Source organism: Diplotaxodon limnothrissa, linkage group LG3 (genome assembly GCF_057381915.1).
Source record: "Diplotaxodon limnothrissa isolate DT_005_m linkage group LG3, D_limnothrissa_male_GT1.1, whole genome shotgun sequence".
Classification (NCBI taxonomy): Eukaryota; Metazoa; Chordata; class Actinopteri; order Cichliformes; family Cichlidae; genus Diplotaxodon; species Diplotaxodon limnothrissa.
Window position 1 is genome coordinate 27,448,197 of NC_140598.1, and position 18,688 is coordinate 27,466,884.

General features: G+C 39.0%; 1 protein-coding gene across 1 annotated transcript in view; it reads right to left on the minus strand.

Annotated features, from left to right (window-relative positions):
- LOC146635169 (uncharacterized) overlaps positions 1-18,688 on the minus strand; it is a 53,149-nt gene that overhangs the window by 977 nt on the left and 33,484 nt on the right. Inside the window, exons 4-12 of the mRNA XM_085350049.1 lie at positions 11,745-11,933; positions 11,440-11,506; positions 10,248-10,510; positions 9,875-10,138; positions 9,550-9,795; positions 9,296-9,463; positions 9,048-9,149; positions 8,664-8,753; positions 7,485-7,583 (exon numbers count right to left, since the gene is read on the minus strand). Of these exons, the coding sequence (XP_085206175.1) occupies positions 7,485-7,583; positions 8,664-8,753; positions 9,048-9,149; positions 9,296-9,463; positions 9,550-9,795; positions 9,875-10,138; positions 10,248-10,510; positions 11,440-11,506; positions 11,745-11,933 (1,488 nt within the window). The remainder of the gene's footprint in view (positions 1-7,484; positions 7,584-8,663; positions 8,754-9,047; positions 9,150-9,295; positions 9,464-9,549; positions 9,796-9,874; positions 10,139-10,247; positions 10,511-11,439; positions 11,507-11,744; positions 11,934-18,688) is intronic.

Here is an 18,688-nt window from a genome sequence, read left to right on the forward strand (position 1 = left end):
TGTTTGCTGTCATTTGTTGTGCTTGTTGAAAAGTTACATTTGAAATCACATCCTACTGAAAAACAAACAAAGAAACAAACAAAACTTTGCATGAATCACACAAAAGTGTTCAGAGTAGTAATGAAAGAGACTGTACATCCTGAGACTAAAAAAGTGTTTGGGTTTTCTCATCAGGCTGCATACAATTTCTGTTCTTAAAACACAATGACAATAAAGAATCTGATTCTAAAGTTTGATTAATTGACTCCATGAATAGATAAAAGTAAGACATCACTGCCACCATGAGGTGAGACTGAAACATGACACTGGATAAATCTAGTAGGCTGTAATAGTAATGGTGTGGCTCGAGTAATCGCTAAGCTTCTATTTAAAACACAAACAAACAAAAAACTGTTTTTACATAGAAATGATTAATTCTAGAATCAGTGGAAAGCTGGGAAAATGACATGGTGTGTATTAACGCCACACAGTGATGTGTGAATTAAATAATTAAAAATTATGAACTAGGAAGTATTGCTGATATTTGACCATTTGTGACCTTATCATAACCAGTTACTCCAACTCAGACACTCCTTTTGTTAAAATGCTGAGCAGCTTCTGAAACGTGCTGTGGCTTGTCGGATGGATTTACAAGCACCGTGTGCTTCAAACCAGCTGCTCTTTGTCACATGCTGTTTTGTTTTCTGTCACACTCAGCTGACACGGTTGGTTACAGTGAATAAACCGGTTGGTTGTTGTTCAGAATTTCACTCGAACGTTAAAAACTGTTAAACTGTGACCTGGTTAAAAGAATTATGTGTGGTGTGGGCGACAAAATATTGATGATCCCGATGTTAAGAAAAGCCTTAAAAGGTGGATGGTTTAATAAATAACCACTACAGACAGAAAAGCCAACCATCAATATTGCCTCCATAGGGTAACATAAATAAATAAATAGCACACTCAAAATGCGCATTTTTTCATTAAATGGTTGTGTTTTATTTAAAGATGTATTTATTTATTTAATTTGCCTGTCCTGTCCGTTTGTGTGGCAATAAGAATTATTTTCTGAAGGCCAAGAAAAATGCACAACAGATTTGCTTTCCCAAGTGGAGCATTATGGCTTTTGCTATACTGGTCCACTTGATTGTCATTGTTTATTAGATTTTAATTTTAATTTGTTGTTGTTATTATTTTAAGTTATTACAATCAGAACAGAAAAGACCAGGGGATGGGGGAAAAGAATAAGGAAAGAGAAGTTGGGAAGAAGAACAAATTTTCAAATTCCAAAACAAGTTAATGGTTTCAAAAATCAAATATTTATTTCTGACATTTAAAATGGCAATTCCACTCCTCATTTAAAAAATCCTGCTGCAAGGAAAATTAGCCACACCGTAAGATGTAAGGAGCTCTCTGATTGGTTGGACAGACACAGGCTGGCTGCCTGGATTTTTCTATGCTACCATTTGTGTTCATAGCCTGCTAAGAAGCATGTCTGCTTGTACAAAGGCCATTCAGACTCGGGATATGTGAAGAATGAAGGGACCCTGCAGTGAAATGGAGAGCTCAATTGACTCTGACTGAGTGCCTGTTTACTCAGTCTGACCACCTGTTGAAGGTAACGTGCTAACATGGCTAACGCTAGCATCACCGCACGTAGCCCCATTATTTTAAGGTCATCTTAGCTTATGAAAATTGTACGTCACAGCTGTACGAGCTAGCGACGTGTTTTGTAAGCTGCTGTGCTCTTCACAAATAAAGCTGGAAGCAGCTCAGAATATTAGAACCAGGACCGAGTCCTGTTACATTTATAGTGTTAGAGCAACAGCTGCAGCCTACAGCCTTTAAACTAGCGATTAAAATGCTGACAGTAAACTCGTCAGTCCAGATGTTACCACATTACTTTGTGATACTTAAGAGCAGGGGCGGAGCGTGGGGGTGGCTTACGGGGCTTAAGCCCGGGTTGTTTTGTCAGAAGCCCGGGGTATTTTGGAGTGTAATTTTTTCATAGTTAGATGCCTGGCTGACAACTGTATAAAACAAAAAGTACACACAATATTCGAAGCACATAGTGCACACTGTGGGAATTTACGACTGTGCGTGAATCCCCCCCTGATATTGGTATGATCCAAGCTCAGGCACTAAGCGACTGAGCGAGGGGGCGGGGCAGCTGCTGCCCGTGAGTGCGCTGTTGGAGAGACGGAGCCAGCCATACTAAGGAGAGCTTAAGTTTGACCAGGTACCAAAGCAAATCATTCGTACCGTACAAATAATGTAAATATGACGGTGCATCACGAAAGATTGATATGAAACTGATCACTTGACCAATATTACGTTACTTGCTCTTCAAGTGAATCAAGAGTCTTAGCTTACATGTGTTTATTTCATATTTTCAGTTCTTACCCTCCCCGACTAAATCGGTTTCAGTTATGTACTGAAACATAAGAATGGACATTAGAGGGTTCTTTCAAAGAAAAAACTCAGGTAAATGTTATTTTATATATTATGCTTTGTATGTTGTTCAGTATATTTCTATGCAAAACAAGAGGGATTTCAGTACACAGCAGGATATTCACATTTGTAACCAGATATTTACATACACTTTAGGGAGAAAACATAAAACATTTTTACTGTACAACATCAATTTAGAGTAAATTTTTGTTTTAGATAAATATTGAAATATATTTTGAATTAGTTAAATTTCAGAATAAAGAGAGACAGAGCTATTTTTATCACTTTCATCAAATTTAGGAGTACATGTACACTAAATTTATTGTTAATTAATAAGAAAACTCCAGACGATTCCATTCTGAGCTGAAGAAGCTTCTGATAGGTTAGTAGAGTCCATGTGAGTAAATTGGTGGCACAGCTGTGGATGCATATAAGGCAAAACACAGAGCCTGTTTCTTTGACATGGGAAAATCAAGAGATATCAACCAAAACACCAGGAAAAGAACTGTGGCGCTCCATAAATGTGGCTCAAGTTTGAATACAATTTGGTGCCATTTGCAATTAAGAAATACAGATAGTTTCTCTCTTTACTCTTAAAGTTAACAAATATGTTTTTATATTTATCAATCTAAAAAAATAAACATTTAGTCTGATTTGATGTTACAATTAAAAAAGTGTTTTTATCTGAAGAGTAAATATCTGGTTTCAACTGTATATTTGATGATTGTCAGCACAAAGAGGGAGAGAGAGGAGAACGAGGACAGAACAGATGAACAAGAGCAGGTGAGACACACATGTTAGTCAAATGGTTGTTTACCAAAAGTATCACCGTATCATAGGTCCTCATGTATCTCGTACCTAGTGTTTCTTTTTAGGTTTGTTATTTTTCAAATTCTGTATTTATTAAGTTCTGCAGGCTTGTTTGCACAACAAGGCTAAATAATTATATAAACTTTTCTCAATCTAAATAGTGGACTTTGGTAGAATTAAAAAATAAGTGTAGTGCAGGTCTATGATGATTTTTAGTGCTATCATCTAGTTCTGATTCTGGTTCTGTCTTGGTTAAGTCCTCAGTAGTCCTGATTTTGAACTGTTGTAGTCCTGTTTTAATTCTGGATCAGTTCTGGGTCTGGTTGAATTGGGGTTTAGTCCTCGTGTCTTGATACAGCCCTGACCTTGTTCTGCCTTGCTGCTTAATTAAAAAACTAGTTTAAGGTGTCCTGCACATGTGATATACATTTTTCCTTATATGAAGTCATTCTTTTTTGAACAGAGCCTATTAATCTTTTAGTCATTTCTACACCCCCCCCCCCCCCCCCCCCCCCAAAAAAAAAAAAAAAAAAAATCCCACATGCATACTACTCTTTGGGCTAAGCCCCGGGTGTTTCAAATGTCTGGCTCCGCCTCTGCTTAAGAGTTAAAACAACTGAGACAGGCTGATTAAAATAACAGCTGTCGGTTCTCTCATTCCTTATATCAAGCCTCATGAGTTGTTGACTGCCTCATGCCTCAGTGACCTCACACCCAGTGATAGGCGAGATATCCCCCTCGTCCCCAGACTCTGCTTCCTAAATGCCAGTGGGATTAAGTAGATCCTTAAATATGTCTGTGAAGGTTCTCAGTCATCCAGGTCATTGTAGTCAAAGGAGCTTGCAAAGAAAAGCGTCTGGACTTCTTTAAGTTACTTGAAGACGTTTCACCTCTCATCCGAGAAGCTTCTTCAGTTCTAAGGTCAAATGGTGGAGAGTCCCAGATATAAACCTAGTGGGAGTGACCCCCACAGAGGGACAAAAGGACCCCCTGATGATCCTCTAATCGCCTGAGCCAAGGTGGGAAACTGGGTGTGGGTCCCAATCAGCCAGAGTTTCGGGTGAGTTCATTGTGAAACCTGGCCCCACCTTATCATGCAAATTCCTGAGGTCAGATGGCCCAGGATGTGAGTGGGCGTTAAGGCGTCTGGGGAGGGAACTCAAAACTGGATTATAGATGGCAGAGAGTTGGTGTCGTAAACCCCCGCCTCTGTTCAAAGATGGTCGCTCACAGTGGACATAGATGGCTTCTTTCACTCCTCTTTCAAACCATCTGTCCTCTCTGTCCAAAATGTGAACATTGGCATCCTCGAAAGAGTGTCCTTTATCCTTAAGATGCAGATGGACTGCTGAGTCTTGTCCTGTGTTGTGCCATGCGCTTGTGAAGTGGCTGTTTGGTCTCTCCAATGTAGAGGTCTGGGCATTCCTCGCTGCACTGTACAGCATACACCACATTGTTAAGTCTGTGTTTTGGCGTTTTGTCTTTCGGGTGAACCAGTTTTTGTCTGAGTGTGTTGCTGCAGGTCTGGCAGGATTACAAGATCAATCATTGTCCTGTGACATAGGGTGTCCTGGTGCCATGTGCACTTATAGACACCCTTATTTTCAAACATGGTGTTTGTTATGGACAAACTGTAAAGTTGCACAGAAGTCCAGTAAAAAAAAACTCTAGGGATCCCATAGGCTGTGTTGTAAGGGCGGCTTTTGCACCCAGGTAGGGTCACCGATGGCAAATTGGTCATTGGTCTTGGCAATTCAAAAGGCCCCCATGAGTAGATGAGTAAAGTACACATGCAAGATCCAAATATTTAATCCACCGAAGAGCTGTTCTCAGATCTCTTTGCATACTAACTTTATCTTTGAAATATCCAGTTTTGAGATTATGTATATTAAAGCCCCAAAACTAGATATTTGACAGATGTTATCTGTATACTAAATGTTTGAGATCCTAAAATATGCACACACCAGATACTTAACATACAGATCATTACTGCAGTAGTGAAAATTTCTGTCATATTGTACAATATCTAGAAAAAAAAACCCTAATTTAGATTTGCATCTTGTGAACATGATTAGCAAAATCTTTTGTTAGTCATCTGAAACACCCAGATGGAATTATCACTAAGTCCCAGAAGACTTTAAATATGAATTGTGGCCATTTTGTTCTTCACAGAGATGTTTAACATATGGAGCTCTAATCAGCTTCAGGTGGTGTGATCCAGTCTGCCTGAGATGCTCATAAGTTTGTAGTTAATCAGACACTGAAACACTTCAACTCTCTATTTTCATCATAATAAATAAATGAAATAATTAAAAAATAGCAATAAATGGGTTTCTGCATGTTTGCTGTAAAAAGTCAAGAGTTATTCAATGAAAAATGGAACATTTTTTGCCACACCATCTGCTGCCAACTGGTTTCTCATTGAGTGCGGAAATGAAAAAAGATCAAATTCTTTAGTTTCAAACACACACACATGCACACATCCTGTAGTGATGCTTTTCTGTGCATCCTACAGCCACTGAAAAATGCTCCTGCTGTTTTTAGTCTGCACTTGTGGTTTAATTTTCATCGTTTTCTGCACTATCGGTTAACCACATGCAGACTGTAACAAATCAAATTTTCCATGTGTGACCTTTATGCAACCCACAGAACCACGTGTGAAACGCAAGTAAAATCAAAAGTTTATTGATCCATTCTAAAATACAACAAACATAAATAAAATATAAATAACACAAAAGTTACTAAGGACATAAATCATATGAGCCTATCGGGGCGATCGTGGCTCAAGAGTTGGGAGTTCGTCTTGTAATCGGAAGGTTGCCGGTTCGAGCCCTGGCTTGGACAGTCTCTGTCGTTGTGTCCTTGGGCAAGACACTTCACCCGTTGCCTACTGGTGGTGGTCAGAGGGCCCGGTGGCGCCAGTGTCCGGCAGCCTCGCCTCTGTCAGTGCGCCCCAGGGTGGCTGTGGCTAGAATGTAGCTGCCATCACCAATGTGTGTGTGAATGGGTGGATGACTGGATATGTAAAGCACTTTGGGGTCCTTAGGGACTAGTAAGGCGCTATATAAATACAGGCCATTTACCATTTACCATATTTAAATAATTGTCACGTATATTACAGAAAAAAACCTCTTTTAAAATCCCTGTTAAAAAGGGTGTGACTTTTGGGTCTTATTCAGTCATAAAAAGACATAAAACATACATCTGTATCAACGAGTGAATGTGGTCTCCTCTGAGGTGGAGAGCTGACAATATAGAGACCAGAAGCTGGATGTCAGTGGTTGGATTGGTGGACTGAAGAGTCGATCACATCTCATTCTGGTTTAAGGTGTGAACACAAAAACACACAGTTCAAAAAACAGGAAACATGATTACAAGCTCTGTGGTTTAATCAAAACTTTCATCTTCAACTCCCCTGCATCACACAGTCCCAGTTCAGACAAGTGAAAACTGACTGCACTGGGAACCAACCTGCATTTGCAAAAAAACCAAAAAAAACTCCAGTAGATGTTTTCTGGCTGTTTCGTTGTACAGTGTATAATTTAGCTTGTCTCATTCACATCTCGTTCACTAACAGCAGGTTCATGCGGAAGTACAAGGGTGTACACGATTCCCATGATATACTACAAGGACGTGTACTAAGGGAACTGAAACACATTTTTCTTTTTTGTTGATTCTCAAAATTTTGGTCCAGTTTTTCCACATTTTGATTGTAAACTTGGTGAAGTCTAATAATGGTTTCCACTGTGGAGAACAGGCATAGATACTCCTTTTTTATTTTACTTTGTACTTATAGCTAAAAAAATAAGACACTTGTTATGTTATACTGGGCTTTGTGCAACTGAGTTAATCCTCAGCCTGAAACTAAACGATTTAGCATAACTCTTTCAAGGTTTATGGCTACTCTTCAAAAACAAACGGTCTGAACAGCAGCTGGATGGGCAGTTTTGCCTGAGATTCCACATTAGGCATATCTCAATTTAATGATATCACACAGATCAAAGGGTAGAAAAAAACAGTGTGAAGTCCAAGCTTTTGTCTCATACTGTTTTACTTGGCAAATCAACTTAACTAATTATTTCAAACTTTGTTCGTGTTTATATCCATCCACCGCGGGAACAAGAGACGTTTAGGGACTAAATCTAAATGGAAACCTTTGAGATTTTAGTTCTGTTTCTGTTATGAAGGATATTCTTTAAGATATCTTTTTCTTTGTTCAACGTTAAAATAAAGAGCAGCTTTACCTGTGGTCTTCTTTGGTCTGACACCTATTTGTCCATATTTGCCATCTTTAGTTCTCACTGTTGAGTAGACCACAGCTGGGTCACTTTCTCGAGGCACAACTGCAAGAGTATTTAAAAAAAAAAATTATTCCACTCCATGTGGAAGCAGATTTTTAAGTGACACATTTTCGAAACTGGGGCATCCTTTCAGAGGGTTTTTCCCACCACTTCTCAATACCTTTTCTTTAAAACAACAATCAATCAGAAAGAACTGGTAGGTATCTCTGTGTAAAGGAAGATGGATATCTTTGATGCTATCTTCTTTTGATGTAAGCTGGTGCACTGCACCACAGAGCACAAAGCAAAAATTTTCTCATGAACACTACTGTCAGCCAACCCATGACAGACTGCGGTGAAATGTCTCAGTCAGAATGCAGTTAACTGGAGTCAGCAACAGGAAGCTGCTGCTGTGGTTTTACATGAGTAACTTTAATGAGGTCAAAAATGTAGACATTTTATATAATTCAGTCTGTCACTTTTTACGTGTTAAACTAATAGATAAATAGTTAGATAGGCATCTGACTAATGGGCACCTCCTATGAGAGTTGGAGGAATGTGTCTAAGAACCTGCTTACCCAGAAAAAAGGAGGGAAGTGTATGTTTGCGTACACCTCTGCTTTTCTACAACTACAATAAAATGGATGGAAGGATGGATACAAATACTTTTTGTGCATCAAGCAGGTAAAACATCTAGTGTTTGCAGCTGTTCACTGGAACTCTCAGTATAAGGTCAAGAGAGATGTTGATGAAGAAATGAACCATCATCAGGATGAACAGGAAACCAAAGTTTTTAGAGTGGAAAGTCTGGTACATTACTAAAAAGAAGGAAATATCTGGCCTTCTCAGCAATATCTAAAAGCCCCGAAAGACCACAGAAGACAACTAAATTATTCATTTGTAATATAATGTGAGAATATCCTCATCTGACCATAAAACCTGGTCACTGTAGAATTACTTTAAAATTTGAGGTAGCTCTATAAATTCTTTACCTTTGTTACACTGACAACAAGCATGCCATATGTTTCCTGCTTCAGCAGCCGGAACAGGAAACATATTCAACAATGCATCACAGCAAACACAGTGATGTTTTCGGCTACAGCCACCATCACCCCGAGTTACTGAAAACAAGCAAAAATTTACCTCCACTTTGTTTGATTGGTTGTTGCCGACGATGTGATATTTTCATTTCACTGTATGTGATATCGTCTGCGATGTCAGTCGTGCCTTTATCTGTTGACATAGTCAATATTTAACATTAAAATTATTTACTCTAAAAAGTCTATGGTGATCTGCAGTCAGCGACAGGAAACGGCTGCTGTGGTTTAACATGCAGAACTTAAAAAACACAAAAAATCAGATTGTTGAGTGAGTGTAAGATATTAGTTAAGCCTAAAAGTAGCTCAAATAAATCTGCAGACAGATCATGTTTTAAACTATTTAAACACATCAGGGTGTCTTAAATGGCAAACAAGTAAAATGTGCCAAATAACTGAACAACCACCTGAAAAACCCTGAAAATATTACCTCTGTTTTCTTTGGAGGTTTGTGTTGGTCGTTGGGATAATGTGATTTCACTGTATATGACATCGTCTGTGTTGTCATCTTCTTCAGTTTCGCTTTGATCTGCTGAAGTTATTTAAATTCATTTTTTTATGACTGTTGTTATGGCAACTTTTATTAGATGCAATAAGACAACATCTACATGAAAAAAATGTGAATATAATAACAAGCAAGGATATTGGCAAAACTAAATTCAGGTGTCTGAGTCTCACTTTCAGGTTTTCGATGAAGAAGTCGTTTTACCAACAAAATCAGTAGCACTAACAGGACCAGTAGAACCACCACACAGACCGATACAACAATTGACAAGCTCAATGGAGGGTTAGAGGTGGATGTAGGTGGAGGTGTGGATGTAGGTGGAGGTGTGGTGGTGTGCTCCCCTAAAATAAAGCAAACACAGTCATTAAGTTGTCGTCACATTGTGAATGTTGAAAGCTGCAGAAACACAGACAGGTGAGTGTGTCACCTGTGACAGTGATCCAGCTGGATGGAGACTCTCCATGACCGCTGATGTCACACTTGTAGAGGCCTTCATCAGACCTGGAAACATGCTGGATGGTCATGTGACCTGTAGGCTGCTTCCTGATGAGGGAGCCATCTTTATAGAAAGCAGCTGGGAGGTTGGAGGGAGTGGTCTTTGTTTTACAGAGCAGAGTGACGTCATCTCCCTCCATCACAGGGAGGACAGGACTCTGCAGGATCACTGATCCACCTCAACACAGAGACAAACTACAGCATTTCATCCATTTACACACAGCTTCATCAACACTAACTCCACACACTCAGCTTACCAGTGACTGTCAGGTTAACCATGTTACTGATGGGACCCTCTCTGGACTTACACCAGTAAACTCCACTGTCTCGTTCAACGATGTAACTAATATCACAGGAAGAGTTGAATGATGTTCCCCACCCATCTCCACACTGAGTGGTGTTTCCTGTGCTTGTGTTTCTCCTCAGAGTCCATCCAGCAGAGCTGTCGTCCTCCTCACAGCTCAGAGACACAAAGTCTCCTTCAAAGAACTGAGAGCTGCTGGGACTCACAGTCAGACGAGCTGTGAGGGTTAAAATGTTAGTTTGTATATATTCTAAAACATGAACCCAATCAGGTCATATCAGTGAGCATTTCTCACGTTTAAACTGTGACAGAAGAAGGTTACTGACCTTGGTTTGTTGTGCAGCTCAGCAGTGAGATCAGAACTAAAGAGAAATGACTCTCAGGTTGATTTGAGGCGAACATAAAGAAAAACTCCACACAAACAGCTGACAAACACACAAACACATCTCTGCAACATGTTTCAATGAAGTTTGGACAACAAAAGTCTGAAAAAGTAAGTCCCACAAAGTCATGTGTCCACTGTGCAGCTGTGTTGATATAATGAGTGAATGATTTGAGCTTTTCACTGCCTGCTGTGTTTCCTTGACTCCTGAGCAAAGATAAAGAGTCAGTTCAGACCTGCAGTTGGTCCTCGTGGTGTTTGAACTTGAATTCAGCCTGATTTGTTTTTCATGTCTTCTCCTCCATCATCAGTTATCAGGAGAGCAGACAGTCAAAGTACAAGAATTCAAACAAACACAGAGATTCTACTTACAGAGCAGACACAGCACAGATGTTTCCTTCATCGTCCTTCTCACTCATTTGAGCTTTTTTTCACTTCTGTCACTGACACCAAGTAAAGCCCGCCCTCTTCCTCTGAATATGTGGTTTCTTCAATTGCAACAAAACAGTGCTGCATAGCTACCCTTTGTTTGAGTCACCATTTAACCAAGTACAAGCATTAGCTCACTGACCCAGATTTTTTTTCATGTACTTTTAATTACACAGTGCTTCTGAAAGCTGTTACACAACAACACATTGGCATAAACACACTTTCAAACTTAAAAAAAAGTAGAAGTAACTACAGGTTTAACAATATATTAGTTTAATAAGCTGTTTGTATCTTATCTCCATACAATAGGATATAAGATAAGATAAGATGAGATAATGTTATGTTGGTGGTCAGTAGTAATAAACTTCTTCAGGCCATGTTGAAATGACAGCATTACACAGTTATTGTAGATTTATCAGGTGCACTTCCATGATGTTATTCTTAGTTTGTTCACAGCTCCCTAAAATGTGCCAAGAATACACCCCTCACCCCACTACACCACCACCATCCCCAGAATATAGAAAGAACATTTAATATAAAAATATATATATCCTTCTTTTCATTTTTTTTTTTAGTTACTGTTAGTGAAAACATCTGCCTAGCAATTACTTTTAGGTTGAGTAACATTTGGCTTTTTTGTTTTTACTTTTTTTTTGTGGATCATAAAACCAACAAGAGCAGCAACAAGAAGCACAGCAGAAACAGACAGAGCAATTTTCAGTTCAACAGATCCATCCTCCTTCCCTCTATCCTTTGTGTGTCCTCCTGTCTGACCTGCAGGTGAGAAACAGGTGTGAGGTGTCAGCTGTCAGGTAGGTGATGAGTGAAGAACAGAACAGAATCCATTTCCTCTTCAAACTGATGTCAGACATTATCTACTGCACTCTGATCACATCACTCAGACCAGCTGCTTTCTACAAAGTCTCATCAACAACATCTTTAGAAACAAACATCAACAAGCAGGAAGCAGCTTCACCTCTGATCACACACACACTCAACTCTACTCACTCACCTGGAGGATCAACTCTCAGCTTGATAGTGGTGATTTGATTGCTGCTACTTCGAGTTACTGCCAACTGGACTCGTATGCAGTGGTATGCTCCCGAGTCATCTGCCGTCACATCCCTCAGAATCAAAGACGCAGTTCCATTTTTCATCTGTCTTTCATCCTGCAGATCCACTCGGTTCTTAAAAATCTGCTCTTCAGATTCAAATCTCGATACAAATAGACATTTTCATCTTGTAGGCCAGGTTTGGTCCACATTACAACTCTGATGGAGTCCTTATTATTTGGAGCTTGACATGGTAGACTGATGCTATGTCCAGACTGAACTGGGATGATTCTCTGGTCTGAAAGACAAAATAACACAGAGCAAAGTGAGTTGTCGAGAATCAGACAAGACACCAAAAATACTTTTTTTAACTACTGATGTTGAGAATAGTCAAAAGAGGAGCACACTCAGGAAGTATTTAGTGGACACTACCAAGTGTGCCACATCAGTGGACTGACAAAAAGAATTACTTACTTCAAATATGCTGCTTACTGTCTTTGACATTTGACTTAATTATTTTTTTTCTTAATGATATGAAGCATATCTGTTTGTTTTTTTTCTTGATTGCCAAGACATCAGGGGGCATGTTTGAATTCTCATCATCTGTGGGAACTTTGACCTCAGTTTAACGTCAAAGTCCTGCTGCTTGAATTGTCTAAAACTCTGATGACAGTTGTAGATTAGAGTGGCTGTGGCTCAGGAGGTAGAGCAGGAGTGTGAATAAATATGACATAAAGCACTGCTGATTGAGACATGTATGAAGTGATTTGACTGCTCAGGTAGAAAAGTACTACATAAGAGCTAGTCTGTTTAGATTGAATAAGGAGCTCGTGGTAAATGGAAGCTGATGGTTTTCTCAGAGACGTTTTAATATCAGCACCAGATCATTTTGGAAAGACTCCACAGACCTTTGTCTTCTTATTGCTTAGGGCTTACATGTTTAATTGACTTCCTGCAGGTTCCACAGAAACATGCCCTAATGATGAGTGGGGGGGTTTAAAGTAAACTTTATTTAATGAACAATTAAAACACATATTCACTTTAAAACAAAAACATTCTGTAACAATGAACTACTACTATATTATATCTATTGATATTGCATTATACCATATTGTACACATGCAAACCACTCTGAAACTCTTTATTCTTCTTTATGTTGCTTATGGTGGCTGTTTGGTTTCCAACAGTTAAATCTCACCTGCAGACACGAACACAAAGACGACAGCAAACAGCAGAGTTGAGCAGAGTCGAGCAAATAAAAAATCCTGCTTGCTGATATTATCCATGAATAACTGGACCGGAGATTCAAATCTGTCTGCGTGAGATCAGATTCAAGGTTTGAAACATGTCACGTGTGTCCTTCAGTCGCTCAGCCAGAATAAACTCTTTCAGTTTCCCTGCACCTGAATTATCACAAAACAGTCCCTCTTTTTTTTTTTTTCTTTTGTAAAAACTTTGTCCTCGATCTCAACAGAGCACGAATGAATTCTTGGGAGAAGGGAGCAGCCGTTAAACCGCCAGTGGGCAGACAACACCCAGAACACGAGCGTTTTCTCTGCCAGTTGTTTTCATGTAAACGAGAACATGAAGTGAAAAAATATTAAAGTGTGCAAAGATCGAAAGACTTTTGTTTGATTTCCCCTCTGATCGAACAAAAGGGGAAGTTTCTTTCATCCCACACAGCTAATGATGTCTCTTATAAATATACAGACACCGATTCTCCTTCAGCTCCTCTTGTTGATCTGAGCTGTCTCCGTGAGAAACCCTTACACTACATCAGAGCTGCTCTTACACTTTCACTTTATTTAGTTACCACATTATCTACTCCTTTATGAATTATTGTGCTGCGTTTGACAGAACAAGTACGTTCATAGACACAGGAAAAACCTACAACCCTCATAAGTCTTTGGTCACAGTGAGCCGACTGCAGCTGGTCCAGAGGTATACCTTTGCCTGCTGCTAATCACACGCATTGTCTCCTACTGTCGCCGTTCTTGCTGTCGGGGTCGCCACGTCTAGCTCAGCAGTCTCCAGATAAAGCGACGCACCCCCACGACCAGGCAGCGGGTCCCTCTTTTTCCACCTGGCCTTCATGTATTCCTCCTCATATCTGGGACCTCTACTCCTCCGATGCTCAGCTAGCTTATGTGGTGGCATATTTCTTTTCTCATGTGTTAATCACATATTTAATTATATCACATTAGCTATAGTAATATCACTTTGTCCCTTTACTATAGTAAGAGCACTCCTGTCACTAGTTTGCATACATGTGGAAAGTTAACACAGTGAGGCCATTGTAATGGGAGACGTTAAACAAATAGTGGGACTCCTTCCACCTTATCAAGGATGTAAATCTTTAGGTGACGGCCAAGCAGAAAACAAGGTCATAATTCTCTCTGTGAGGGAGGAGGTATAGCCCCCCCCAGTGAGAGGGGCCAACATGTGAGTTTGAGGAATGTTCTTTGTCTGTGTGTCTGTATATAAGATGTAAGGCGGCAGCCACAATTCAGAGATGGTCCTGGTGTTTCACTGGGATGCTCTCTCCACATTGCGCGGACATGCGTCTAAATTAAAAAATATATTCCCCTTTTTTTTAAATTTTACAGTTTGTTAAGTTTTTTTTTTTTTTTTTTTTTTTTTTTAAACGTTTAGGATGTTAAACCCACTTCAAATCATGTGTTGCAGGTTACTGATAAATTTTCCACAACACTTCCTTTTAATAGGTCTTTAGACAGCTGATAGGCCACCTCTGGACACACCATGCCTCAGCAGGTGATCCCTATCAGCTAATTTGTCCCATGCCCAGCTAACCCACAGTGGATCAAAACAATGTAAAATAACACACTATAAACATGCTATACAAACAGAATAAAATCATGCAAATAAAACTACACTTATAAATAAACACAAAAAATCAGAATGAAACCAATATAAAAGAGTTTCCACTGTGACAGATACACACAATACTTAGAGCAGACTATCAGACAATTTACACAACTCTGTATTACATGAACTGGTTAGAAGAAAAGAGGAAATGCTGAAAGACTTACCAAGGATCAGTGCTACTACTACAAGCTGATCTTAGAGGGAAGATTAACTTTATAAAGAAAAGTGAAAACAAGGGACTTTCCAGATGATTTCAGAGTGAGTCACTCCACATAGCAGCCATGTCCATTCTGTGGAGTTCACCTGTTTTTGTGTGGAAAAAAATGGATAAATCAAATGAAGGCGTGTTAAAGTTTTAGGGTTGCACATTTTTGAATCAACGGCATCATCAGTAAGAGCTGCACTTCACTACCAAGTAACTGTACTCTTTCAGTACATCATATAGTTCTTTCATGTGGTCTGTGAAACAGCAATGAGGCAAACATTGCCCTCCTAACATGCACGTGGATGTGGTGTTGTTTGTTACCAGTGATGATGTGAGTGCTGAGTGGACTGACACTAATACTACCTAACGTGAAACTTTCTTTTATCACATTTGGAGAATTTAAATCCTATACAAATCTTTCCCCCCAGTTTTTGTACAGTCTTCATAAAGATGAACCTCTTGTCTTCCTTAATATGATGGTGGTAATTGAGATAAAACAGCACAAATTAAATCAGGCTTGGTCCTTTGTTTCTGTTGCAGTTTAGCAGGCCCAGACACATGTTGGGAGTTCTGCTGTTGTCAAAGAGTGACATGAAATTTAGCTTTTCTTTTCTTTTGTTCTTTTCTTTTTTTCCTATTCTACAAATCAACAGGAAACAGGAGTACAAAACAAAAACAGGACTAAATAATGATTCTTAATTAGCTGTAGGTCTGTGTCTGTCTGAGCTCTGAGGTAGTCTAGTAAGCTGTCCAGGGTGCATCTCTCACCCTATGACAGTTAGATTAAAGGATGGCTGGAAAATGCCAGACAAACATCAATATAGATGAATAGATATTATTTGGTTTGGTGCTCGAATATGCCCTGCATTATCCACCAAGCAGTGCTTCAGCACCACCAGCTTCCCTACAAATTATCTTAAAATCAGCCTGTCTTTAAACAACTCAAGCTATCTTTAGCAAAATGGTAACATACAAAGAACCGGAGTTTTGAAAACAATGCAAAAAGCACACTGCACCCACTGTCACACCAAACACAGAGAGTTGCAGCAGTGGACATATATAGTGATGCTTTCTCCATCCCAGCATCCCTCAGACATGTACGGCATTTACTTCCAAAGATGTGCAGTTAGCATTTTGTAGGACTGTGAGCGAGCAGGAGATAACACCTCCGTCTTTGGGTACTGTCCAAATTGAAACAAGGGCGCAGATTGATACTTTGGGTGGCTGTAGCTCAAGAGGTAGTGCAGGTCACTTACTGATTAGAAGTTGGTGGTTCAACCCCAGTCTACATCCTAAATAACCTTTGGGATATTTAGGATATTAACCCCAAGTTGCTCTCTGATGCATCCATTGGAGTATGAATGTTTGTGAATATTAGACAGAAAGCACTTAATCGTAGAAAAAGTGTTTGTATAAATGGGTTAATGATGCATATTATATATGTATAAATTAAATAAAATTCCCCACTCGCCCCTGCAGACGGTCAATCCTTCAAGCTTGGGTCCTGGGAGCTTGAAGGTCCTGCGCAGTATTTTAGCTGTTCCCAGGACTGCGCTCTTCTTGACAGAGATCTCCGATGTTGTTCCTGGGGCTGCTGGAGCCACTCGCCTAGCTTGGGAGTCACTGAATTGAACCTAGTGCTCCGATTATCACTGGGACCACTGTTACCTTCACCCTCCACATCTTCTCAAGCTCTTCTCTAAGGTATTTCTCGAGCTTCTCGTATTCCTTCTTCCTGATGTTTCTGTCATTCGGAACCACTACATCGATCACTATTGCCTTCTTCTTTTTGTCTACAATACAGATGTTCCTGTACACTATGCCAAGCACTTGGTTATGGCGTTCCATTTATTTATTTATTGGCTGTCCCATTTGGGTCTTTAGCCATCAGAATAATTGTCTGAAGGCCAAGAAACATGCCAAACAGATTCACTTTACCAAGTGGATCATCACAGTGTTGCTGTATTGGTCCATTTAAGTTATTTCAGGTGGGACAGACATGACTAGGGGATAGGGAAGGGAGGGAAAGAAAAACAGAAGGGAGGAGAGATATGAGAGAAAACAAAGAAAAAACTCTTGGCTGGTGCCCAGGCAAGGCCAAACACAAGATGATTGCATTGGTACAATCCATTATGTGTGCAGATAGTTAGGAACTTTTTACTCTTTCACTTCCATTTGGTGATAGGGCTTTATAAACTTCATTTCCTTCCTTTTCTTTGACAAATTCATATTATGAATTCTGAACCTTTCTGTAATAACCAGGGATTTATCTACAAATCATTTGGCAAAATCTCAAAAATTTCACAAAACGTCTTGCTGGATAGTTTGTCTGAGCTTCCTAGTACGAAGTATATTGTTTCCTAACATTAGAACGAGGAGGTTGGAGACTTCTTAAAATCTTGCTCTACATCATTAGCTTTGCAGTATAGTGTGGCTCTTTCATTACATTGTCCAGTCTTTACTGGAGTATCTAGTACCTACACGGGTTGGTTCAACCCAGTTTTCAGGGTTTTCCATCAGGTGGTGGTACCTGGTAGCTAGTATTTTTTAGTACGAAAATCAATACCAACATACATACCGCCACTGCATGACAGAAATATAAATAATATTTTACAAAGAAGATGAACTCGACTACAGCAAAATTACAGAATCTAATACAGCAGAAATACAGTAATATACATGTGTAATACAGTTTAACTTGGTGTGAGAAAACCATATCAGAATCAGAATCACATTTATTGGCCAAGTAATATGTGAAAACACATATGAGGAATTTGGTTCCAGTCAATGGTGTCTCTCAAGCACAAGAATGTAAAAACACACAATATATGAGCAACACAATGAAAACATATAGCTGTTAGACTGAGACGTAGAACATCCATGTGAGACAAATCAAGACCCCAAAACAGTTTCAGGTTGTCAAGACAACATTTTCATTCTTCATTGGAAATGTAGACATTCAACATTTATTAAACCAAAAGAAAATATGATGTAAAAACAGAAAACATATATATATATATATATATATATATATATACACATATATATATACACATATATATATATATATATATATATATATATATATATATATATATATATATATATATATATATATATATATATATATTAATGTTTTCTGTTAGATATATATATATATATATATATATATCGTTTTGTTACTATTAGTGAAAAACATCTGACAAGCAAATATTTTTAGGTTGAGTGGCTGACGGTGGGTTAATTATGTTTTGTTTTTGTAAAGTTAAAAAAATAGTCCCAATTTAATAGCTGTCACTTAGCTGTTCTTCCCCCTTTTTTAAGAAGGGGGATTTTTTGCAACTAGTTAAAAAAAAACTTGGAAAGAGGAACTAACAGAGACATGTGAAATGAGACACTTCATGGCACTCGTGTTTCACAACCACATCCTGCTGAGCTAACATGACTCTTTGAATTATCATTTGACTTTTGAAATGACTCTTTATGTGATTTGGTGCTACAAAAAGACAAATGAACTATAACTGAATATAGAGTATATCAACCTTTATATCATACTTTTTAGATGGCTAACCATAAGCAGGTATCTTGTGCTTCGGTTTCTGTTACGTGTCATCTCAGAGGCTAAAAATGTCTGTGGACCACAGAGGCTGCAGGAGCTACAATATAAGATCGACTGGTGTCTCTGGTGGAAATGTTTTTACTCTTGCTACATATGAGAAGAGTAGCAATGAGAATTGTGGATGCACAAACTAAGAAATCACAATTGCACCTACACAGGGTATGATTGCAGCTTGATAACCAAGCAAGCTATCA